The following is a 25,844-nucleotide window of genomic DNA, read 5'->3' as shown; positions in this document are numbered from 1 at the left end:
AAACCGGGGAAACACTATCCGGCGAAAAATTACAGAGAAGAATTTGTGGGGCAAGGAAACCCTAGCTAGACATTCACTGCACCACCATCAGAAACCATCGGCGGATAAACAAATTAAAGGTGACCAATCAATGCGTCCATCAGCCACAGAGGAAAGGCTAGTGATAGAAATTGACAATCAAAAGCTAACAAAGCATCAGAGGCACTGTAAAGAATTCGTCATCTTTGCTCAATGGGAAGGTACAGGTACTCCAGCCAAACAAATCATTGAATGGTTAAAGGCATCCTTTCAGGGCCTAGTAAGTATCAACATCCTCCCTGAAAATTTCCTTTCAATAGAATGTAGCAATCTAGATTTGAGAAATAGGCTTCTGAATGGGGATATTCCAGCATATAAGGGTTTTTGCTTAGAATGCTGGGAATGGCAACCCCTTTTTGATCCATCATGTTTAAAACCTTTTATGGTAAATAGAGCAATATCAATTGATAACTTACCAGTAGAACTTCGTAATTTAGAAATCTTAAGAATGATAGGCAATAAGTTAGGGAAATTCGAAAGTGTCAAAAAAACCCCATTTAAATTTTCAAACAATGTTCTCATGGTGAATATGGATATCAATATCAAAACTTTAAAAAACATAGTTTTAAAAATCAATAACCACATTTTAAACTTCGAACCTTCCTTTTATAATGGCCCCATCGTAGATGATATTCCCAGGAAAACCTCACCTGTGATGTCATACCCTCGGATAAAACATAATAAAGAGGGTGTCAAAATTAAATTCATGGAAGGAACTGGGGGTTTCACTCTGGAAGGCGATGAGTCTTTAAAGATAGAAACTAAGCATCAAGCCTCTGCAACGGATACGGCATTGGATCGATGCTATAAGTCCTTATCTAAGGACTCCTTGAATAGGAAGACAAAATCCCCCTTCCTCCCATCTTTGGAAGTAGTTATGACAAAAACAATTGAACCTCGGAACAAGGAACAAGATTTAGAAGATGGGGAGATTAGTGAGCTACCAGTGCAAAAGGAACTGTCGTGTATATGCACTCTAAGGGGAAAACCTCAATATTAACTTTGGAATAAGCATAGAATTGAGGAAGGAAATAGTGAGCCCCCTGGGGCATTCAACAGAAGTAAAATTATCCCTTTCAGAGCAACCATTGGTGAAGGAAATGTGTCCCCCTGTTAAGTATAAAGGATCTGAGCAAGAACAGCCAACAACACAAGATAAGGATATGGAGGAAAGTGGGTGGGCAGAGGAAAATAGACCACCCCAGAATATTGATTCAGTGGTGGCAGAAGTGGTAGAGAGAGAACAAGTAGAAAGGGAAGTCAACATTATTTCCAACTTTATTGGGGAAGAAGTAGTTAATGGCCTTATGGAACAGTTTGTTGATGAGGTTTGTAACTCCGAAGAATTGGAAAGGCAGAGGGAGCTATATGTGAAAAATTTAGCGGATAGTGCCAGAGTTAATATGGAAACTAGAGAATTGTTCATTGACCTAGATAATTTGGAAAATGAGAACCCAGACATTCTAGGCATTCATAATATAGAGGAGAGCAAAGACTCTCCTGGCTGTGCCAAGTCCATCAAAAGGAGGGGTAGGAGATCCCTTCCTGAATTAAGAGCCAAGGATGGGGAAGTTGTGGGCCAATCCAAAATTTCATCACTATTTAATGTAGGGGAGGGGAAGTTCCTCCCCACAGAGCCATGAAACTCTTATCATGGAATGCTAACAAGCAGCGTGTCATAAAACGTTCTATATCAGAATCAAAACCAGACATTATTCTAATCCAAGAAACTAAAACGAACCCAACCGATATAGACCTCTTTGAGAAGAAATTAGGTTTTAGAAAAGTGAAGTATTCCCCAGCACTTGGGGCTTCAGGAAGCTTAGCAATCATCTGGGATCCTAGATATTCTTCTTTTACACCATCAGAGATAAAACAGAATTGGATAGGCTGAAAGGTAAACTGCTATAATAATAAGTTAAGATTTAACCTGATCAATGTATATCGCCCTATTCAGAACAGGGATAAAGTTCAAGTCTGGATGGAACTTGAGACTTTCTTAAGAAACAATCTGAATGAGATGTGTATTATTGGAGGAGATTTCAATGCCATTACTAAGGCATCAGACAAAAGAGGTGGTAGTAATAAGTTACCTACAACGGCACTCGACTTCATTGATTGGATCAATAGGAATTCTTTGTTGGAAATCCAAACAGCAGAGAACACCTTTACATTGGAACAACAGAAGGAAGGGCTTTGGCAATATTGCTGAAAAGCTAGACAGATTTTTTATTCATGGGGGGCTTATGAATTTTAATTACACTATGGAAGCAGAGATCCTTCCTTTATCCGGTTCAGACCATTATCCACTCCAACTTAACCTTCTGGTAGAACAAGGTCCAAGAAAATGCCCGTTCAAATTTGAGAACATGTGGTATAAGGATGATAACATCATCATCCTGATTGAACAATGGTAGAGGGAATCAGTATTTTCAGGCTCAAAGATGTATATTGTTGCAAACAAACTAAAGTTAATCAAAAGGAGGCTCTTGGAGTGGAATCGAGAGCATTTTGGTAACATCTTTGATAAGAAACTTTTAGTAGAAATGGACCTCAAGGATGTTAACAGGGAATTTTTGGATCGAGGGATGGATGAACCTCTCTTCTTGAAGGAAAAAATATTACTAACAGAGTATGAAGAGATTTTGGCAAAAGAAGAAATCTTCTAGAGACAAAAATCCAGAGAAACATGGTTGAAAGATGGAGATCGCAACACAAAGTTCTTTCATAACAGTACCAAGCAGAAAAGATGGGTAAACCGAATCTCTAACATTAAGAACTACCAAGGAGTAAATCTGGAAGACCCGTCAGAGGTGGCAAAGGAAGCGGTAAGGTTTTTTGAAGGAATCCTTAACAATACAGCTGGTTCCAATCTTAAAGGCCAACATAATATAATTAAAAATATTCCAAAACTCATTGATGCAGAACACAACAAATGTCTGCTTACGAAATTTACAAAGGAGGACGTTAAATCTGCCCTCATGAAAATGAACCCAGATGGCTTCCCAACTAGTCTCTTCCAAAAATTCTAGGGTTTTATGGGTCGAGAGATCACGGAGGCCTTAGAGGGTGTTAGAAACTCAGGTAAGATCCTAAAGGAGATCAACAATACCTTCTTAGTGCTGATTCCGAAAAAAGAGAAACCTGATAGCTTCAATGAATATAGGCCCATAGCCTTGTGTAATACCCTTTATAAACTACTTACCAAAACTCTAGCAACTAGACTCCAAAAACTTCTCCCTATCATCATTAGCGAAGAACAAACAGGCTTTGTGCCCGATAGATCAATCTATGACGAGGTAGTCATAGCTCAAGAAGCTATACATTCGGTCCAGCATAATGGAGCACCAAGCATGCTAGTCAACTTAGATATTAGCAGTGTTCCACGGGGACGCGTCCCCCCCCTTTTTGGGTGCGTCCCCCTGTCAGAAACGTCTCGGGGACGGGGGGGACGGGGACGTGATGTCCCCCGCCGTCCCGCCACTGCCACCCAAGCGCCGCCAGGACGCGGAGACGTCCCCGCGTCTCCTAGAGAGACACGGAGACATGGAGACGTCTCCTTGGGAGACGTTTGGGCGTCTCCGCGTCCTTCGAGAGACGTGCAGACGTCTCTCCAAGGACGGGGAGACGCCCAGACGTCTCCTGTCGCCCCTCGTATATGCAATGTTTAAAATTAAAATTTTAAAAAAAGTGACTTTTTAAGTTTTTGAGGGTTAAGGGGTAACTCTAATTGGATGTGGGCCGATAGAAAAATAACACCCGATGCCTTTAGAAAATAATAAAAGTATTTTTGGCCTCGCAGGGCGCTGCCCCTCAACCCAGCCCTGTATCGCGACAGGGAACGCGCAAGGGGCGCTGCCCCTTGACCCCAACTTGGGGGCGCTACCCCCAAACCCCCGTTGAAAAATATAGGGGGAAACCGCGCCGATAGAAGTAGGGAAAATCTAGCCTCCGAGTCTGATTAGGCTTCATATAACAACACAACTTAGAAATCTTGGTATTTAGATTTAGTATTTCAAAATTCCTATAGTCTCATTTGAAATGTAATTCTTACACTGTAATATTGTCATACATCTTTTCCAAACTAGTTTTTCAAGTACTATGTGTATATGTATAACTATATCAGCACCACCACCCTACCACCCCCCCGCCGTCGTCCCCCCGCCGTCCCCAAACTTAGGCCCTTGGTCCCCCCTCCCCGGAAACGCGTCCCCCCCGTCCCCAACGCCCGTGGAACACTGGATATTAGTAAAGCATATGACAAAGTGGATTGGAGATTTTTATGCAAATGTTTGGAAGCATTTGGCTTTGCCAAAACTTGGATCAACCTTATCTTTGAATCCATATCCACCCCCAAATTTTTTGTCCTGGTCAATGGCACACCTGAAGGTTTTTTTAGTAGCTCTAGGGGACTTAGGCAGGGAGACCCCATGTCTCCTTCCCTCTTCATCATTATGGCAGAGGCTCTTGGTAGGTCTATCTCAAAGGCTAGGGAAGAGGGTGGAATCATAGGTATACCCATTAACAATTGTCTAACTCCCATTACCCACCAGCAATCCATAGATGATACAATGCTTTTTGGACGGGGCGACATTGGGGAAGCAAGGGCCTTCAAAGGTATCCTCAAATCCTACATGGAAGCCTCGGGTCAAGAGGTCAATTTGGAGAAGTCAAAAGTGTTCATGTTCAACATAGAAACCGCATCCGAGAAAGAGATATGCAGGGTCTTGGAGATCAGACCTGGTCTCCTCCCTTGCAAATATTTAGGCATCCCTTTAGATAAGGGAAGCAGGACATCTAAGTCTTGGGATCACGTGGTGGAAAAAATCAAGAAGAGAATTAACACTTGGAAAGGGAAATGGCTGTCCTCTGCAGGCAAGGCAACCTTGGTCAAATCAGTTCTGGCAGCAATGCCCATTTACCAACTATCTTGTCACAATTTATCGGTTAAAAAACGGAATGAGCTAAATAAACACCTTAGAACTTTCTTTTGGCAAGGTGCCAATGATGATAAGAAAATATCACTCCTATCTTGGGATAAGATTTGTAGACCAAAAGGAGGAGTTGGCATTAAAAATATCAGTGACCAAAGCAGGGCCCTAGGGGCAAAATTAGTATGGAGAATGTTCAGACATCCCCATTTAAAATGGGCGAGAATCTTGTACCATATATACCTTAAAGAAGACAACCCGACAACCCTATCCAAATATTTAGAGAAAACAATCCGCCCAGAGGCTCTCGCATATGGAACTTTATGCTGGAATGCAGAAATATTATCTCAGATAAACTCACATGGAACCTAGGGTGAGGGGAAGTTGCCTTGTTTTGGTCAGACTCTTGGGGAGGGCATAAGGCGATTGAGAAAATCCATGATTTTGGGCCTACAAGAACACTCCTAGAATCAAACAGAGGGAAATTGATTGGAAACTACATTTCTCCCTCAGAGGATGGAGTGGAGTGGAAATGGATAGTCAGAGAAAATGAGGATATCCCTGTAAGGGATAAAGATAAACTCATGGCAATCCTAAAAGATGGAATCATTTCCTTTAGTCTAGGCAAGGATAGGCTTGTGTGGGATGGCTCCAAGAATGGAGAATACAACTCCAAGGATGGGTATTATCACATCACTAAAGCTCAACTTAGACCCAAGACGAAGCTGCCTCTAAAACTCTGTTGGGACAGATGCTGCCTACCCAAGGCTAGAGTCTTCACATGGCTTGCTCTCCAGAATAAGCTCTTGACTGCTGAAAAATTTATAAGGATGGGGTATGAGGGACCCAATAGATGCCCTCTATGTGAAAAGGATGAAGAGGACACAAATCACCTCCTCCTTAATTGCAACTATGCAAACAAATGTTGGGTGTGGTTTACCCAGAAACTAGGCTAGTCCTCTGCCTTTCCTCAAACTATTTTAGGAATGCTCAAAGCCTAGCCCATCCTAAGAAGAGGTTGTCTATTTGAAGGCTTATGGATATCTCTTCCATCTACCATAATTTGGGAATTGTGGAAGGAAAGGAATAGACATCTTTTCAAAGATGAAAAATTAGAAGTGAAACAGGTAATCAATAAAATTGAGGCTGCTATGATCGAAAAAATCAACAGTATGATCAACTTCGGTCTGAAGAAGAATGCCACAGTAACTTATTGGGATGAGAAGATGAAGGGGAAATGGAAAGGACTATCTATCCCACCCTATATTGGGGATGGTCCTGAAGTAAATTTAAGGATAAGAGCTGAACGTAAGTGGCAACCTCCAGGGGAGGGATGGCTCAAGCTAAACTTTGATGGGGCCTCCAGAGGCAACCCAAGGTTGGCAGGGATAGGATGCTCTATCCATAACTGGGAAGGGAAGGAAATTGCCCTCAGGGCTTACCCAATAGGTAATAAGACTGATAATTGGGCTGAATTGGTTGCCCTGTTGGAAGGCCTTAATATTTGCAGAAAGATGGGAGTGAAGAAATTGGAAATTGAAGGGGACTCAGCAATTATTATCAACGCTCTAAGAAAAGGCAGTATGCCCAATTGGAGACTCAACTCACCATTGACATGGGCCATTGATTTAAGCAAAGGTTTCGAGAGATTTACGATCAACCACATCTATAGGGAAGGCAACAAAAGGGCTGTGATGAGTTAGCTAACTTGGGAGTTGATGGCATTCATCTTCCCTAAAGCTCTATCTTAGGCCCTCATCCAATGTTTTATATAAAATGCCATATTATAGTTTTATAGCTTCTTCTCATTAAAAGTTAGATATCATAACATCGACATCAGAATCCTAAAAATTATTGCTCAAACCAAGGCCATCGGATATACATACTAATTCGTCACCGAAACGCCCAGTCTGGCCGAAATGACTCTATCGAAGAAGCTTACCATTATCCTATTGATAAAGTGACTTATCGAACAAATCTTGGCCGCAATGAACTTCCAAAAGGATTCACCAAAAACATTAGTTTCATCGACATAAAATGCATCGAGGACATCAGGAGTGGTCCCACCAATGAAATAAAGAGTTTCGATGAAACCACAGCATCGATGAGACATGTGAACAGCTCGCCGAGGGAAGGAGTCTTGCCGAAAGAGTGATATCGAAGGAACCAATGGATATTTTATCGACGAAGCTATTTTGAGGAAGAGCGCGTATCGAAGAGGCACAAAAGATGTTAACCAAAGATAGCTTTCTCATCGATAAGACTTTTCGAGAAAAGGAAGGTGTCGTAGAGGTGCAAAAGTTATGGGCCGACGAGCACAGTTCCATCGAAAATCGAAAAGTCAAAGGAGGATATTTTTCTTTCGTCGACATAAAAAAATTTCATAATTGACCTGACCGATAAAACGGTTGCAAAACACGGCGATGAAAGGATTCCCGCCGAAAACGGGGTTTCGATGAGCCGATGGAGGATTACATCGACATAAACACGTGAGGTAGAGCCTTTCGATGAAAAATAGAGATCGATGAAGCCTCAAAGCTCCTTAATGATGACGGTAGTCTCATCGAAACTAAGGAGACATCGATGAAACATGACATTTCGAGGGAAGATAAAGTTAAGCCACTGAAGTTCATGATTCCATCGAAAAAGGGTGCAGCCATAAAATTGATGAGCATCGATGGACAAAATGTAGTGCTGCTAGACGAATGATTACTTTCTGCTGCAAGGATCAATACAAATCTTTTGTGACCGAATGAAACTTGGATCAATAGCCTATGTTTCTGTTTATAATGCCAAAATAATTACAGAGTGGTCCCACCGATGATGAACCACGGTATCGATAAGACATGTGTACAGCTCGCCAAGGGAAGGAGTCTGGCCGTAAGAGTGATATCATAGGAACCAATGGATATTTTATCGACGAAGCTATTTCGAGGAAGAGAGCGTATCGAAGAGGCACAAAAGATGTTGACCAAAGATAAGACTTTTCGAGAAAAGGAAGGTGTCGTAGAGCTGCAAAAGTTATTGGCCGACGAGCACAGTTCCATCGAAAATCAAAAAGTAGAAGGAGGATATTTTTTCTTTTGTCGACATAAAAAATTTCATCAATGACCTGACCGATAAAACGGTTGCAAAACACGGTGATGAAAGGATTCCCGCCGAAAACGGGGTTTCGATGAGCCGATGGAGGATTACATCAACATAAACACGTGACATAGAGCCTTTCGATGAAAGTGTAGAGATCGATGAAGCCTCAAAGCTCCTTAACAATGACGGTAGTTTCATAGAAAATAAGGAGACATTGATGAAACATGACATTTCGAGGTAAGATAAAGTTAAGCCACCGAAGCTCATGATTCCATCGAAAAAGGGTGCGGCCATAAAATTGATGAGCATCGATGGACGATATGTAGTGCTGCTAGACGAATGATTACTTTCTACCACGAGGATCAATACAAATCTTTCTGTGACCGAATGAAACTTGGTCTATGAATCATAGCTAAAATTATATAATTCTCCTAGTCCTGGGATAAATCTTAGGAATTATGTGACCTGACTAGAGCATTTTCTGATTATCATCATGACATCCGCTATAATATGGCAGTCCATTTCAATGTGTTGCTTGATTTCCGACTAACATATGTTGACATAGTAATTCAAGACGTTTGCAGACTTTGGGTTGGCTGGTCTGTTTTGCAGGGCAAGGATACCAGGAGGGAATGATAGTATCTTTCAAGCCTCATCCTAGGATCTATATCTGAGAGAAAATATAATGCGTCCAGAACTTTCATAAAATCCACAGCATTTGTATAATTTTCACATTTATATTTCAATGGCAATATGGCCAAGCAATGTAAGGTAGAAATACCATCATAAGATTCTGTACTTTTTCTAGGAAGTTAATCTTCCTTGGGCTAGACTAGAGGTTTTCTTGCCTCGGTTCTTTCGTACCAGTGCCCACACTGAACTGAGATGTAAAATACTTTAAATCAATATAAAAAAGAAATAGGGCCTAAATATGATGATCATGCAATATTTTACAATCAAAATTCCTCTCTCTCTCTCTCTCTCTCTCTCTCTCTCTCTCTCTCTCTCTCTCTCTCTCTCTCTCTCTCTATATATATATATATATATTCTTCCTCCCTCACTCTTGCCCCCTCTATCTTAAACTGACCAAATCCTATTTGTTTTCTACTCTACACTAACCACACGATTGGCAGGAACTTGACGCATTGTGTCCCTTGTTATATATAACTGCCCATACTTTCCATTTAGGATTAAATGATTAAAAGCTGTCCTTTAATTTAAATTTTCAAAAATTAAATCCTAGCCCACCAATTGAATCTTGAAGTTTTTTATGACAAGAAATATGCTTATAAACTTAAATGCAAAGAACCCATCAAGTCAAAAGCTCAAATTGGCAGAAGATACTGACACATTACCATACAGGCTCTGGCTGTTCCAAGGAGCACAAAAGACGAACCTCTGAAGATGTTCCTGCAAAATGACATCAAGCATGCAGTCTTCAAGATGAAACACATCTAGACAATACCATTGGAACCAAAACAAATGTCCCTATGCAAAAGAATGATGCACTCTACATCTCGACTCTTCAGGCATATAGCTTGAAAGATTATATTTCAATAATCAACCATGACATATGATAAAATATACTTACCAAGATTTGACCCGCTTTTGAGCAGAAGTTCATGTACCTTCAATTTTTCCTTCTGAACCCCGCACAGTCCCTGCAAAAGGACTTCCAGAGCTTCCACATGCTGTAAAATTTTCAAAATACATATAAGATCTTCAAAATTCTGAATAAAATAATTCAAGATCAACAGCAGATAACATCTTTAAAGATTTTAGAAGAAATAATTCAAGAAAAGCAAAACTGCACATAAATATGTTTGGTGAAAAGCACATAACTACATAAAAAGTTGATATGAAAATCAGATTCAGACTATAAATCAGAAGCCAATTTAATCTCAGGAGCATATGTATTTAAGACATTCAATTTATCCACTCTAGCTGGTGAAACAAGTACTATTTCCATGTACATACTTAATTTCCTCGGTATTGAAAAAACATTTTTTTGTATGCTTCATGCACCTAGACGCATTTCAGAATACTTGTTTAAGGCATTCACCCTATCAGTTAGAGCCAGTGGAACCAACACCATTTCCAAGTACATGATTTCTAAGGCATGCCCATGTGTGTTCCTGCCGTGTCCTGATTCTCTTATCAATGCTTATGTTGCGGCATGTTTTTAGCATTTGATTGTCTTATTAGTTGTATTAATCATGATGATTCTGTATTATTGACTTGTTGCTGATTAAATATGAATTGTCATGATTCTATGTATCATCTATGGGCTTGTTTGAAACTTTCTAAAACAGCTCAAAATGCACAGAAAAATCAGAACAGTAAGGGAAATTCCAGCAGAAAACAACTATATCAGAAGTATAAATCTGCTGATAAAACATCTGCAATGGAGGCTAACAGCCTTCCTACGCTATCTAAAGGACCTAGTGGAGGCTGTTGAACCGTGGCAAAGGTCACTTTTCTTGAAGTACTCAGAGCCAAGGAAAGATCAAGGACCCAACCAGAAAATATATCCTGCAATAGATTACCAGCAAGCTGATTCAAAGTCCTCACCAGTTGAACTAGAAGGTAAGAACTAACTGACTCTAAGGCAACTAACTGTTTTTTTATCTCCAAGTGTTTCAAGGCAATATCGAATCACACCATGGAAACTAAGATAAAGGGCAAGAGTAGAGTTGGGCATGGGCAGAAAATGTCCAATTTCTTAAGGGTTTGAACAAATTAAAAAGATTTCATTTCCACCAAGGTAAACCTGTTGGTTGTACCCTTGAAATCATATGATATTATCATTGGGATGGACTGGCTACAGCAACACCAAGCCTGTGGACTGCCTGAACAAGAGAATAATTGGCTTGGATGACTAAGGACTGTGGACCACTCTGCAGGGCATTCTGAGGGAAGGAGAGATCAAAGTGATCATAGCCAAACAAAAAAAGAAGGTTGTTTAGAAAGGCAGCCAATTGTTCTTTGTGAAAGCTGAAGATATATTAGCCAAAGATAAGTCAACAAACTTTGATCATCCCTTGCTACATGAATTCAAGTGTATGTTTCCTGAGGAGCTGCCTGGGACGACTCCTAAGATAAAGTTTATCCATCGAATTGGTACCAAGGGCTACCCCTATATCTAAGGCTCCTTATAAAATGAATGTAATAGATCTGCAGGAATGAAAGGTGAACAAAATCATTTGTTTGGATGACAAAGGACTGGACCACTCTGCAAGGCATTCCTAGGCAAGGGAAGCTCAGAGACAAATGAAGAAGGTTGTTTTAAAAGGCTGCCAATTGTTTTTTGTGAAAGCTATAGATTTAAGAGTCAAAGACAATGCAACCAACTTTGACCATCCCTTTCTACATGAATTCAAGGATGTATTTCCTGAGGAGCTGCCTGACATCTCTCCTAAAAGAGAGTTTGACTTCTCTATCAAAGAGGTACCAAGTGTTGCACCTGTATCTAAGGATCCTTATAAAATTAAGTTAATTGATCTGCAATAATTAAAGGTGCAGCTAAATAAACTAATTGAGAAGAGGCTAATTAGAACCAATGTGTCTCGCACACTTTGCATCAAAGATGAGGATATTCAGAAAACAGCCTTTAGGTCAAGGTACGGGCATTACAAATTCACAATACTGTTGTTTGGGTTGACTAATACACTACAACATTCATGAATCTGATGAATAGTGTGTTTATAGATATTCTTGACAAGTTTTGCTAGGTATTCATTGATGACATTCAAATTTATTGAAGAAATCGGCAAGAACATGAAAGGCACTTATAGTTGGTTTTGCAATGTTTAAGGCAACAAAAGTTGTGTGTTTTCCTTCTTTCAGAAAGAAATAAACAGTGAACCACGGGGACGCGTCCCCCCCCTTTTTGGGCGCGTCCCCCCGTCAGAAACGTCTCGGGGACGGGGGGACGGGGACGCGACGTCCCCCGCCGTCCCGCCACCGCCACCCAAACGCCACCGGGACGCGGAGACGTCCCCACGTCCCCGCGTCTCCCAGGGAGACGTGGAGACGTGGAGACGTCTCCTTGGGAGACGTTTGGGCGTCTCCCAAAGAGACATGGAGACGCCTCCACGTCTCCTTGGGAGACGTTTGGGCGTCTCCCCGTCCTTCAAGAGACGTGCAGACGTCTCTCCAAGGACGGGGAGACGCCCAGACGTCTCCTGTCGCCCCCACTTATATGCAATGTTTAAAATTAAAATTTTTAAAAAAAGTGAGTTTTTAAGTTTTTGGAGGGTTAAGGAGTAACTCTAATTGGACGTGGGCCAATAGAAAAATAACACCCGACGCCTTTAGAAAATAATAAAAGTATTTTTGGCCTCGCGGGGCGCTGCCCCTCGACCCCGCCCTGTATCGCGACAGGGAACGCGCAAGGGGCGCTGCCCCTTGACCCCAACTTGGGGGTGCTGCCCCCAAACCCCCGTTGAAAAATATAGGGGGAAACCGCGCCGATAGAAGTAGGGAAAATCTAACCTCCGAGTTTGATTAGGCTCCATATAACAACACAACTTAGAAATCTTGGTATTTAGATTTAGTATTTCAAATTTCCTATAGTCTCATTTCAAATGTAATTCTTACACTGTAATACTGTCATACATCTTTTCAAAACTAGTTTTTCAAGTACTATATGTATATGTACAAGTATATAAGCACCACCACCCCGCCACCCCCCCCGCCGCCGTCCCCCCGCCGTCCCCCCCGCCGTCCCCAAATTTAGGCCCTTGGTCCCCCCGTCCCGGAAACGCGTCCCCCCCGTCCCCCTGTCCCCCCGTCCCCAACGCCCGTGGAACACTGGAAATAAATTACCATGTGTTGATGGGTGTTTTGTGACCACACCAACACAGAATAAAAATGCCAAAGACACTTTATCCTATCTTGAGCAAAATCGCCTTTTATGCTAAGATTGCAAAAGTTCATAAAAGTGATTCCAAGGTTCCTACGCGAACTTGCGACTTTATGATAGATATAGCTCATTTGGCTAATGTACGCTGGTAATCCAAGGGGAACTTATGCTTTTGTTGTTCTTCAATTCTCTTGATGCTATGGCTGGAACTTCATCATCGGATATTGCAGGAATGTGATGCTTCTTCCTTGAACGGACTTAACTGGAACTGAAAAAAGGACAAAAGGGAAAAGGTTAAGAAGTTCTAATCTACTTCTAGGGACAATGAGGGTAATGGATTATGCTCCAATGGACGAATTCCTAGTAACCAAGTCCTGCTTTGCCATGCTCAGCAACAACTCCACGAAAACTAGTGCAATCTTCCAAGGACTATGCAAAGAGTTTTCATATCACAATGAGCACCATCATAACGAACAATGTACATTCCATGATAGAAGTTAAGCATCCATATAAAAAATGTTCAAGCTAACTTTACACTGCAAATAGAAATCATCTAAGTGCAAAAAGTATGAACCATTGAAATTCATCAAACATTGCCACAATCTCCATTGACATCAATGCACTTCTAGCAATTTGAGAAAACGAAGGAACGCCATGCAACAAGATGAAATAAACATGAATCCACCTTATCTTCAATGAAATCAAATTTTAGTTCTCCAAGTCTTACAACAATGTCTTCTCCTTCTCCTACTCTACTTCTACTTTACGGAACAAGAGCTCTCTATTTCTAATGAGCTATCTAATTCCTTACAAATGAGAAGGCATGGGCCTTTTATAGAGATCCTTCCACAAATGAACGGCCAAGATTGATTTGCAATCAAGGGCTAAGATTATTGTTGTGCGTTTTGCACACACACCCTGCTTCACAGGGGACCCCATGTTGTTTTTGAAAATCTGCCTGGTAGAAGGAAAAGAGAGAATGAAAGAACTTGCAATTCGAAGCCATAACCGATACCGAATCTGCAAAACCCCAAGTCGACACCACAAAGAGAAAGGGGATCGAGCATTTGCCTTGGAAACTTGCTCATTTAACCCAAAAATCCCAAAATAAACCCCAAACTCGCATTCTTTCCCAAAGGTCCGAGTTTGGTAAGCAGAGAGGGCAAACAATGAAAATCGCAAGTCAAAAAACACCTTCAGAAAAATCACACATTCTTATTGCAAAACCCAAATTTGAGTTTTAAGTAGAAAAGGCAAGTAGGAACCTGAAGTCACCTTCTACACCCTAAGTCACGCATTTCAGGACAAGAGACCGAATTCGTAATAGCAAAAGTTCACGCAATCCATTTTTAAATCCCGAAATTCACACAAACTCGACACCAAATGAGTGTGGCATTTTGAATCAAGGTACTGTTGTGACGTATTCACACATCGCCCCATTGCAAATGGGGACCCCTACTTTTTCCTTTCTAGGGTTTGTTTTCTAGGTCTTTTAGGGTTTTGTCTGTTAGCCTTTGCAAGATGAGTGTTGTCGAGGGGATCGTTGGATTACAGGCTTTGCTTGAGCCAGGGTGAGTCCACATGGCCCCAGAATTAGGGTTTCTTTGAGAGTCTTCCTTAGGGCCTGGTTTTGGTCTCATTGCTAATTGTGTCTTGCTTTGTGAGTCGATATCATTCCTGAAGGTCCGAGCTAGGTCGAGTTGGTGAGTGATGAAGTCTGAAATGTCATCCTGATCTTCAAATGCCCTGAAATTTGGCTAAGTCTGGAATGTCCTGATCCTCAAATTTGGCTAAGTCTGGAATGTCCTGATCCTGAAATTTGACTAAGTCTGGAAAACTGAAGAATCCTCCAAAAACTAGATTTTGCAATATAACTCCTGGAGGTCCGAAACCACTCTCAAACATCCTGAAAGTATATATGGAATATAACTTTTCTTTTTTGTTATACTTAAACGTTATATTCCATAAAATGATCCTGACGGAGAGTCCAAAATGTCAAATTTCATTCCTGACCCTTCCAAAGGGTCCAGAGCGAAATTCTACATAAGACATTCTACTTTGACCAAAACCTAGAACTAACGCATTCCCAAGCTTGAATGAAGGCAAAAGCACTTGTTTGAATGAAGAAATGCAAAAAAATGAAGTCAAGATCATGGCCTAAGGTGAATTTTGCTCCTGACCCTTCCAAAGGGTCCAGAGCGAAATTCTTATTTCCTCTATTTTTCTCCTTAGCATGACCAAGTTTGTAGACTTTTGAGGCATAATTGAGAAAGTTTGATGCAACTTTGCCTTGGAGAGGAGATTTTAGACCTTGGGATGATGGATTCTAGCCTGGGAGAGGAATTTCGCTCCTGACCCTTCCAAAGGGTCCAGAGCGAAAATCCTTATAACTCTCATTTTCCTTCCTTGTTTTGGATGGGTGTTGGTTTATTAGGCTTTGTGTGTGAGTCTTGATGTGTTCTTGCCTTGAGAAGTGTTTTGAAAAGTGAGGATCTTGTCCAAAGCGAATTTCGCTCCTAACCCTTCCAAAGGGTCCAGAGCGAAATTCTTCATAAGCCTCATTTGCTCCCTTGTTTTGGATACCAACCTTGTTCCATGTGCGAATTTGGGAAGGAAATTAACATGTCTCTGCCTTTTGAGGTGATGGAATGTAGAAATGTGAAGGATTTTGGCCAAGATTAGGAATTTCACTCCTGACCCTTCCAAAGGGTCCAAAGCGAAATTCACTATAATCCTCATTTGCTACCTTGAATGGGCTTAAAACCTGGTTCCTCAAGTGGAAAACAATCTATATTTGCCTCCAGGAGAAGATTGAAGTTTGAAAAATGAGCAATTAAAGCCTAAATCAAGATTTTCACTCCTGACCCTTCCAAAGGGTCCAGAGCGAAAATCAACCTAAGACTCATTTCTGGCCTTATTTGACCAAATTTTGATTTGCAAGGCATTTTGAAGGGAAAAGTAGACATGTTTGGACGTTGGAAATGTTTGAAAGCTTTGAAAAAATGAAGGATTCTAGCCAAGAAGGTGAATTTCACTCCTGACCCTTCCAAAGGGTCCAGAGCGAAATTCCTTGCAAGCCTATTCTTTTGACCTTGTTTTGGCTTAAGACCTTATCCCTTGGGTGAAGGATGATGTTTAGTTACCTCTTGAGGTGATTTTGAGTTGGAAAAAGGAAGAATCAAAGCCCAAATCATGATTTTCGCTCCTGACCCTTCCAAAGGGTCCAGAGCGAAAATCCTCCTACACCTCATTTCCTTCCCTTTTTGACCAAATTGTGATGTCCAAAGCATGTTGAAAGGGGAAATGGACATGATCTTGCCTTTGAGAGTGTTTGGAAGTTGTGAAAATGAAGGATTTTAGCCAAGAAAGGAAATTTCGCTCCTGCCCCTTCCAAAGGGTCCAGAGCGAAATTCCTTATAAGCCTACTTTTTAACCTTTCTTGGACATGAAACCTTGTTCCTAGGGCAATGAAGGATGAAATTCTACCTTGCAAAGAAGTTTCAAGTTGAAAGAATGATGATTTTGGGTCAAGAATGAGATTTTCGATCCTGACCCTTCCAAAGGGTCCAGAGCGAATTTTCTCCAAACCTCTCTTTGCTTTCAATTTTTTTTGCTAGATCAAGTGTGGGCTAAGGTAAATTCAAGGAGAAGTTGCCCCTGAGAGTGACTTTAAGTTGCTAGAAACCATGAAAGATGAAGGAATTGAGCCTAAAAATGATTTTCGCTCCTAACCCTTCCAAAGGGTCCAGAGCGAAAATCCTAAAAACCATCTTTTCTTCCAAAATTTTAGCAAAGTCAAACCTGGACAAGGGTGAGAGAAGTCATTTGGATTGCCTTAGAGTGAATTTTGGTCGCCAAGAATGCAAATTTTGAAGCCAAACAAGAATCTCGCTCCTCACCCTTCCAAAGGGTCCAGAGCAAAATTCTTAAGATCACCCTTTTTCCTTGCAAATCAAGTCAAGATTTTGGTTTTTGTGACCTAGAGAGGAGTGAGGCAAGGTGTTCTAAGTCTTGGAGGTGATTTGAAGTTGAAAGGATGAAGAAATAACCCTAAAACAAGATTTTCGCTCCTAACCCTTCGAAAGGGTCCAGAGCAAAAATCCCAAAATCTACCTATTCCTTTCAAATTTATGCTAAGCTATGCCTAGACCAAGGTAAAAGATGCCCTTGTGATTGCCCTTAAGTTGATGGCTGTCTCCAGAAGTGATGATTTTAGACCAGACGAGGAAATTCGCTCCTGACCCTTCCAAAGGGTCTAGGGCGAAAATCCTTCAATCACCTATTTTGCCTTGCAAAATCAAGATAAACTTGGGTTGGATGAGAGAAGAAAAGTGTTTCCTTGCCTTGTGAGGTGGATTGAAGTTGAAATGATGAAAAAAATGAGCTACAAACAAGAAATTCACTCCTAACCCTTCCAAAGGGTCCAGAGCGAAAAACACTAAAACCATCCTTTTCTCCAAAATTTGAGCAAAGTCAAACCTGGACAAGGGTGAGAAAAGCTATTTGGAATGCCTTGGAAAGATGTTTGACCTTCAAAAATGTGAATTTTGAGCTAAAGTTGGAATTTCGCTTCTGACCCTTCCAAAGGGTCCAGGGTGAAATTCTTATAGGGTTTGTTCCTGGAGAAAATCTTGGGCAAGTTTCATATTGATATCTTTTCGTTGATGATTTAAGTTGAAAATGCTATGTTGAAATGAATTTATCATGTGTCCTTAATCATCTTTTTGTTTGTCTTGCAGTTAAAAGGCGACCTCCTCCAGCCCAGCATCATCAAGGACGACCTCTTCCAGTCCAGCATTTGAAGGAAAGGTACACCATCCATCCTGAACATCAAAGACAAACGAGGTTAAAGTAAGGGTCCATTGAAGAAGCCAATAGTTTCAGAAGAGTTAATTAAAGTTAGCTTCTAAACATCAACCAAGTGTCAGACAAGGTGGGATCGCAGTCATCACTCCTCTAGTCGGGTTGGTCCACCTCAGCGTGTCCAGATTCAATGTACCTGACTCATGGGAGATGACACAAACTTCGATGTACCTACCCTGGTTCTCCATTGGTCGAATATTCTAGAGAAGACATGTGTCCAAATAATGCAATTATTTCATTGGCTAGAATTGAGTTTGTTGTAAAAAACCCTAATTAGGGTTTCATTGTAAAATCTTGGCCATTGATCTCAAATTGATCTAAGCCATTGAAATGTATTGTGGGCACTATATAAGCTCTGGCTCCTCATTTGTAAAGGCTAATAGTTAGTCATTAATAGCTAGAAGGTTAATAGTTAGTTCATAGAGGTTAGAATAGCTAATGATTAATAGCAAATAGAATAGCAGTTAGAGTAGAATAGAAAGAGAAGGCAAAGATTGTTGCCAATATGTTGTTGTAAAAGGCTTGTAAAACTTCATTGAAGAAATGGTGAAATCTATGGGTCGATTCAACAATTTGCATGGTCTCTATACTTCTCAAATTTGATTTCATGTTATTAGATGAGTGGAAGAAATGTGTTTGATTGATGGTGAAATTTGTATATCCATACTACTAGCAGTTTGTTGATTGCAGACTTGCCTTGTGTAGTCAACTGGAATCATTCAGCTTAAGCTTAACTTCAATTGTCGCTTCTTCACTGATATGCATCAACCTGATGGTGTCTATGCTTATAGCGATGATCTGAACATCATAAAGCTTTCCTCCAAAGATCGCACTAACCTTGTGGAGATGGTCCTGGGTCGAAACAAGACTTAGTTAGAATTTCACCAAAGGTTATTCATTGCTCCTACATTCTTAGTGTCAGAATTAGATCCTTTCCTCGCCCTCATCCTTTTTCTTTTTTTTTCCAAAATCTAGGCCAGTGAAATCTTGTGATTCCAACAAATCAGACGTTTAGGTCGTCAAGTGTAAGTCCCCTTGTGATTCTAGCAAAATCACATCATACCACAAAGAGCTTATCCACGAGTAGAGATCCTACATAACAGGAACCTTGAAGCTTCTCCGATTGATCCTTCTGCGATATCTTCAGCATTCGGGAGCTTTATTCAAGAGAGGATAAGGTACCTTTAGGTATTTTATTCTGTGTTTGGTCATGTACAAAATACACCTCAAAAGGTACCTCTGTCAAATTCGCCTTCCAAGCCGAAATTCACACATGTTTAAACCGACAAAACCCCCAATGACATTCCCAATTATCGGTGATGAAGGCCGAAATCAAAAAAAAAAAAACGAGAGCTCCGACATTCATTTCAAATGAAAAATGATGAAATCCCTTCTATTAGCAAGCCTCCAAAGGCCAAGTTTCGTCCATTACCTTGAGTCGGCTAAGCATTTAAATAAAAAGAAAAGGGGAAACGTCTTAAAACAATGAAAATCGCACATTTTCGCTAAAATGGCTAAATTTCTCCCATTTCGTGAGGAAATTAAAAAGAAAGCAAGGGAATGAAAATTGCGCAGAGCGTTTAATATAGCCGAATTTCATAAAGTTCAAAGGCGTCTTACATAAAGTCGCACTTTTTTAGTCAAATGGCCGAATTTTTTAACTTAACATAAGAGGGACGTTTAAAATGAATATTGTCGTATTTGTCTCGCATTTTAAACTTAAAACCCTAATTTCGCACAAGCGGGATTTATATTGTTTTAAAAGCAAACATCTTTCCTCTTCGCCAAAACAAAGTCAAACGTTGCCCCAGAAATTCCGTATTTGTTAAATTAATTTATTTAAATTTTCAAAATGATTAATCGAGTTTGAAATTGACTGTTTGCAGATCAACGACGTTGAGAAGATAGGATCCCAATCGACACCTAGAAGCGAAAATGCAAAGCGCAAGATCAAAACGACAATCCCAGACGCTGCCAATGAAGAACGCACTACAGAGCATAAAATGAAGCACAGGGAAGCGCACCACCACTGAACCGGCAAGACCGAAGACAAAAAGAACACTCAGAATGTTCAAGTCTATGAATTCTCAGAAATGCATAGCTAGAATTAATTCCAGAAAATCGGTTGCAAAACTGAACTGTTTAATGTACATGACTACCTGTGGGCCCCGTCTAATGAATTTAAAGTGAGGGAACACAAGTCAATTATTTCCAACTACCAAATTGACCTGAATTGATGCCAAACAGTTGTACGTAGTTGAAAAAGTGGTTGGGAGGATAACTGAGGATTAAATGCACATGGGTTAAAGCTACCAAGTTCTAGAAGGCAGATCGGGATTGTTGGATGCAGTCAATCCTGGCCTTTGGATCAATTTGTAAAATCTATAAAAGGCAAGATGCCTCTCATTGTAAAAGATTAGAAGGTTAGAACAAGTTAGATTTCAGTAGTTAGAATTTGCTAGTTAGTGTTTTAGGAGTTCGATGCAATTTTTTCAAATTAGGAGTAGCATAGAACTGCTGAAGAAATTGTTGTAATGGCAGCTGAAGCAAATATATGAACATTGAAATATGGTGTTTGTTGACTTTGTTTTCTTATGTTTGCATGGTTTCCCTTTAGTTGGTTAGTTGGAGTTCAATGGTTTTAATAGCAAAGTGTGAGGGCTTTTGATGCATTTCAAGTTCATACCATTGGCAATCTACTGATTGTAGGTCGCCATGCACGATTAGTCTGAACCCAAAACTGTGCTTAGTTCAACTGTAGGTGTTTGTTTTAGGTTGCGCCAGAATTGGGTGCCTAGATGAATCCCCATAGTCTGAAAATACATTTATCCTTTGGAGCTTACACCGTTCTTGTCGAGTTGTGAGGGTGTCTCTGGCAAAACAAGAACTCGTTTATCAAAATTTGTCTACCTGCTGCATCAACGGTTATCATCATTGTCCTTAGGATTCCTAAACCCTTCCCTTTTGATATTATTTCCCAGTCTGAGAATTGCAGCGTCGTTGGATGCAAACCAGCTTGTTGTAAACGTAAGTCCCCTTGTGTTTCCAGCAAAACACATCAAACCGTTGAGCTATCCTGTTGTCATGAACTGACATTTGGAACCTTGAGGTTGTCCCCTTTGATCAACTAAAACAGCATTAGGGATTCCTTACACAAGAGAGGATAGGATACTCAGCAAGAACATTCTATTATGCGTTGGCCGGAGAGAGTTGGTTATCCAACTTTAGCCACGTCAACAATTACAAGATGGAACCCTAATTAGGGTTCCAAAGTAAATGACCACCTTTTATGCAAAAAGAATTAGAGTAAAGAACCAATAACTAGATGTCAACTAAGCATCAAACAACTCATTATCTAGAAGTAAGTGCCCCTTATCTCTCTCTTTGTTGGCAAATTCAATGAACCTAGACATTACTATCTCAAGTTCATCTATAGAGACACTTGGAGTAGTCTCGTGTTTGTACTCCATGATTCTTGTATCCTTTTCACACTGACTGAGAATCTTCTCCCAAGCTGACTTGAGTTACTGAATCTTGTTCATGAAACTGATGAATGTGGAAATGTCGTCCAGGCAACTTCCCGAGAAAGAACTCATGTCCTTGAAAACATGTTCCTTGACCTTGCTTTACAAATTATCTGTGATCATTTCCTTATCTCCCATTTCTTGCGCAAACAATGCCTTGAGGAGAGAATTTCCATCTGAATTTCTTTGAGTATCCTCCTTAGCCGGTCTGATCCTTCATTTGATTTCTCGAAGGCTTCCTTTCCTAATATCACTATGCAGTACCATATGGAGAAGTCATATGCTTCCTTTTCCTTGATCACCCCTCCATCCATCAATGTGTCTCAAGGAATCTCCATCAATGCTCCTATGCGTGGGATAGTCTCATCTACTCTGGGAACGGCAACATGTAGAATTCTCAATCCCGATCCGCCTCTTAGCATTTGGGAGAACTTCTTGGTTGTCTTCTTTTCTTGTCGATGACTGTCATTCCTTGAGTCTTTTCCTTTTGATTTTTTATCTTGGATTTCTGGAGGAAATTCAAGATGTTGTAAATTCTTCTTCTCACTTGCAATTAAACCTTGGATCCTTGGGGTCTAGAACTAGATTGCCTTGAAGCCCGGATATTTGGAGTTTGAATGTCCTCCTTGACATTTGGAATTGCAATTCTTCTTCCATGAACTTCTTGGCACTAAATTTCTGCTTGAACTTGTATGTCATAAATTGGATCTGCTCATCTTGGACGTCCATGCCTCTTGATGTCCTGATGTTGCCTTTGGATTGGACAAATGAATCCTTGATGTTTTATCATTTTCTAACTTGTCAAGAATGCCATGTTTTATCAAAATATCTCCTTAGGAACTTCAATTCTATGTCTCCAGTCACTTTTCTTCTATGGGTGTATTTGAAATATGTGGAAGGATTCTCAATGTTTGGGCGCCAATTCTCCATGGTGGAGGATTCTTCTTGCTTGAGTGCACACGAAATAACACAGATTCCTCCCAAACTTAGTAAAATTTCATCATTTCTTGCCTCTCTGGATACTTAGGTGCATTTGGAAGGGAAAGAAGGAATTTTTCCTTTGTGAAATTTCATCTTGTCTATGCCCTTAAAATGCTTGGGGCGCATTTGGAAGGAATTGGAGGATATCTTTGCCTTGGAAAAAATTTCATGACCTTTTTCGTTTTTTGAGGAATTTCGGAGCAAATATCAACCCTACAGAAGGAAAAATTCCTTTCCTTGTGAAATTCTGCCATTTCTTGTTTTGTGAATGCTCGTGCGTGCTTTGTCCTTAAGGAGGAATTTTCAAACATTTGGCCAAATTTTCAATTTTCATGACACGAGGAATGCTTGGGCACGTTCTAGACTTGAAGGAGGAATTCTCTGATACTTAATCATTTTTTCACTTTCCAAGAATTTTGTCTTGCTTAGGAGTCCAGAGGAAGAAATTTCCAACACTTAGCCAATTTTTCGTTGTTTCCAAGAATTCTATCCTAAAGGAATGAATTTCCAACACAAGGCCAAGTTTTCATTTCCATGACTTCATGAATGCTTGGGTGCACTTGGAGGGGGAAGAAGGAATTTTCCTTTAATCAAATTTTTGCCATTTCCAAGACTTGGACACCTTTGGAGTTGTAGAGGAGGATTTTTGTCCTTGCAGAAAATTCCTCCTTGGAGTGTATTTTCCACTCTTGGGTGCATTTTTGGCCTAGAGGAGGATATTTAATTTTCACCAAATTCCTCCTTCGCTGAGAATTTCCACTCATAAGTCGACCATTGGACTAGAGGAGGATTTTTCCTTTTCACCAAATTCCTCCTTCGCTGAGAATTTCCACTCCTGGGTGGACTTTTGGGTTGGAGGAGGATTTTGCCTTTTCCCTGAATTCCTCCTTCGCAAAGAATTTCCACTCCTGGGTGGACTTTTGGGCAGGAGGAGGATTTTTCCTTTTCGCCAAATTCCTCGACTAATAATTTCCACTCCTATGTGCATTTTTTACCTGGAGGAGGATTTTTTATTTTCACCAAATTCCTCCTTTGCTAAGAATTTCCACTCTTGAGCGCACTTTTGGGCTGGAGGAGGATGTTTTCCTTTTACACTAACTTTTTATGCTCTACAATTTATCTCTGTTCTTCTGGACTTGAATTTGGATACATGTTCCACTTGCAATTAAAAATACTTTCTAAAAATAGAAAGTTTTATCCAAATGGGAGTAACCCGGGGACGCATCCCTAGCCTAAAAAACCCCCGTCTCAGTCCCGAGGACGTTTCGGGGACTTGGGGACGGCCAAGGGACGTTTCCCCCCATCCCAAATTGCCAAGAATTTAGAGGGGACATCCCCAAAATGGGGGGACGTCTGCCCTAGCTAGGGGGACGTCCGTACGTCCCGGGGACAATTGGGGACGGCGAGACGTCCCCCACGCATAAGACTATTAAAAATATTAAAAAAATAAAAAATGTTGTATTTTCAATTTATTTTTTTTATTTTCTAATATGGGCCCCTATTAATTCAAATTGTTATTAAAAAAATTAAAAGGCAACATTAATTAAATTTTAAATTTATTAAAATTTAATTCATATCAAACGTTTAAAATTAATTCATATTATAAATAGAAAATATTAAATTGTTAAATTAATTGGTAAACATTTAAAAATTTAAAATTAATAGATAATAAATTATAAATAGGAAATCAAAATAATAAAATATTAATTCATTAGTACTATTTTGATTTTCATATCGTAATTGACAATGAAACTATATGGCAGCAGTGTAGCCTATGGGCATTTTGACATTTTGTATGTTATTTCTTTAATATCTATTATGATATGCATATTGACAGTGTGAATGAATTGAAATTATGAATTATGAATGAATAATTGCATATCGAGTATTGAGAATGTTGTATGTTCAGAATTTACGTTCTAAAATGTTTTCATAGTATCATACACATGCTATATCCATGTTTTCATATGAATATAATGTATATATGCATGCTTTATACATGTTTTCATATGAACATTTAGAATTTTCCTATATATTTTAAATTTTCCCTATATTTTATATAGTCATCCCCTTTGTCGTCCCCCACCATCCCCAAATTTGGCAAAAAAAATTGTCGTCCCGGAAACGCGTCCCGTCGTCCCCTACCATCCCGGAAACTCGAGGTAACATAGGAAATTAGGCCAATCGAAGCCATAATAAAAATTTCTAAAAATAGACTTTCTAAAAATAGAAAACTCTCAGAAGACGCTCAAATTTTACTAGGAGGGCCTTTGAAGGATAAAGTTTTGTCAAAATGTGAAATTGGTGCCACATTGAAACTTTCTAAGAATAGACAATTCTCAAAAAATGCTGAAATTGGGGCTTCCTTGAAGGATTCTCTTTCATTTCCTCATATCAGTTCTCAGGGTTATCTTGACACTTAACCAAATGTCCATCATTCCCTTCCTCTGGTTGTGCATTCTTTGTTCTATTATTGCAATCTCTTCCTTGGACGATGATATCACCCACTCAACAATGTCCTCCCCTCAACATCCAAAGTCTTGCTCCCCGTAATGTACCTGAAGAAAGACAAGGAAATGTTGTGAAGTACAAGTATCAGTTAAGTTCATAGTTAGCAAAATGCAAAGTTTGAAGGACAAAGCAATAAGCACAATGCATTTCTCAATACATTAAAAACCCTTATTCTCAACTTGATGACAATATTAAGACAGTATCATGTCTAGGCTGTATATTCCTTAAGAATCCATTCCCTACATAGTCACTTCATTACTTTCAAAGATCAAAGATTCAAAATCCAAACCAACAAGACCTTATAACTCATTCCTTAGGGTTGGGAGACGCACAAACTACAAAAGACTTGGTTTATTCAACAAAAAGAGGGGGTCCCCATTTGCAATGGGGCGATGTGTGAAAACGTCACAACATTCAACACCAAGGACATGTAATTTTTCAAGGAGTGGTTGCTGATCCTACAAAGGTCAATTCTATTTTGGATTGACCACCTCTGCCAAAGTAATTTCAAGGAATGTGACGAGTACCACCAAATGTTCATGGAATATGACTCAAGGATTGCAAATCCTATAACTTCCTTGCAAAGGATAGTAAAAAGATTTGAGTGAATGTGAGTCTATACTTGGTTAGCTAATAGGACAGCTTACTTATGCTCCTATCATGCTCATACCTAGTTCAAATTATCCATTTGTTGTATGGAAAAATGCATCTTTAGATGGATTAGGGGCTATGTTGGGACAAGAAGGGTGTGTGGTCACCTACAAGTCTAGAACACTCAAAGAAAAACTATGCTACACATGACTAGGAACTTGGTATTGTGGTCCACGCTCTAAACGCTTGGAGGCTTTAGCAAATAGGTAAGCCATTTGAGCTTAAAATGGACCAAAAGAGTTTGTAATATATCTTCATACAAGAAAATATGACTCTTCATCAACAATGATGGTTGAAATTGTTGAGTGATTCTGACTTCATCATTTCCTACATGAAAGAGAAAAAACATGTTGC

General features: G+C 40.0%; 1 protein-coding gene across 7 annotated transcripts in view; it reads right to left on the bottom strand.

The window, feature by feature from the left end:
- The window catches only part of LOC131030474 (mediator of RNA polymerase II transcription subunit 18), an 81,341-nt gene that overhangs the window by 10,435 nt on the left and 45,062 nt on the right, over nucleotides 1-25,844 (bottom strand). For 6 of the 7 annotated variants that reach the window (XM_057961309.2, XM_057961313.2, XM_057961312.2 and 3 more), the window contains 2 exons: nucleotides 9,688-9,787; nucleotides 9,452-9,506 (listed from right to left, as the gene is read on the bottom strand). In XM_057961309.2, the coding sequence (XP_057817292.1) occupies nucleotides 9,452-9,506; nucleotides 9,688-9,787 (155 nt within the window). Of the gene's footprint in view, nucleotides 1-9,444; nucleotides 9,507-9,687; nucleotides 9,788-25,844 lie in introns of all 7 variants that reach the window. The other variant, XM_057961315.2, reaches the window with a different exon arrangement.

Source organism: Cryptomeria japonica, chromosome 8, assembly GCF_030272615.1.
Source record: "Cryptomeria japonica chromosome 8, Sugi_1.0, whole genome shotgun sequence".
Lineage (NCBI taxonomy): Eukaryota > Viridiplantae > Streptophyta > Pinopsida > Cupressales > Cupressaceae > Cryptomeria > Cryptomeria japonica.
Note: the sequence above shows the minus strand (reverse complement) of the source record. Positions and strands in the feature narration are given on the sequence as shown.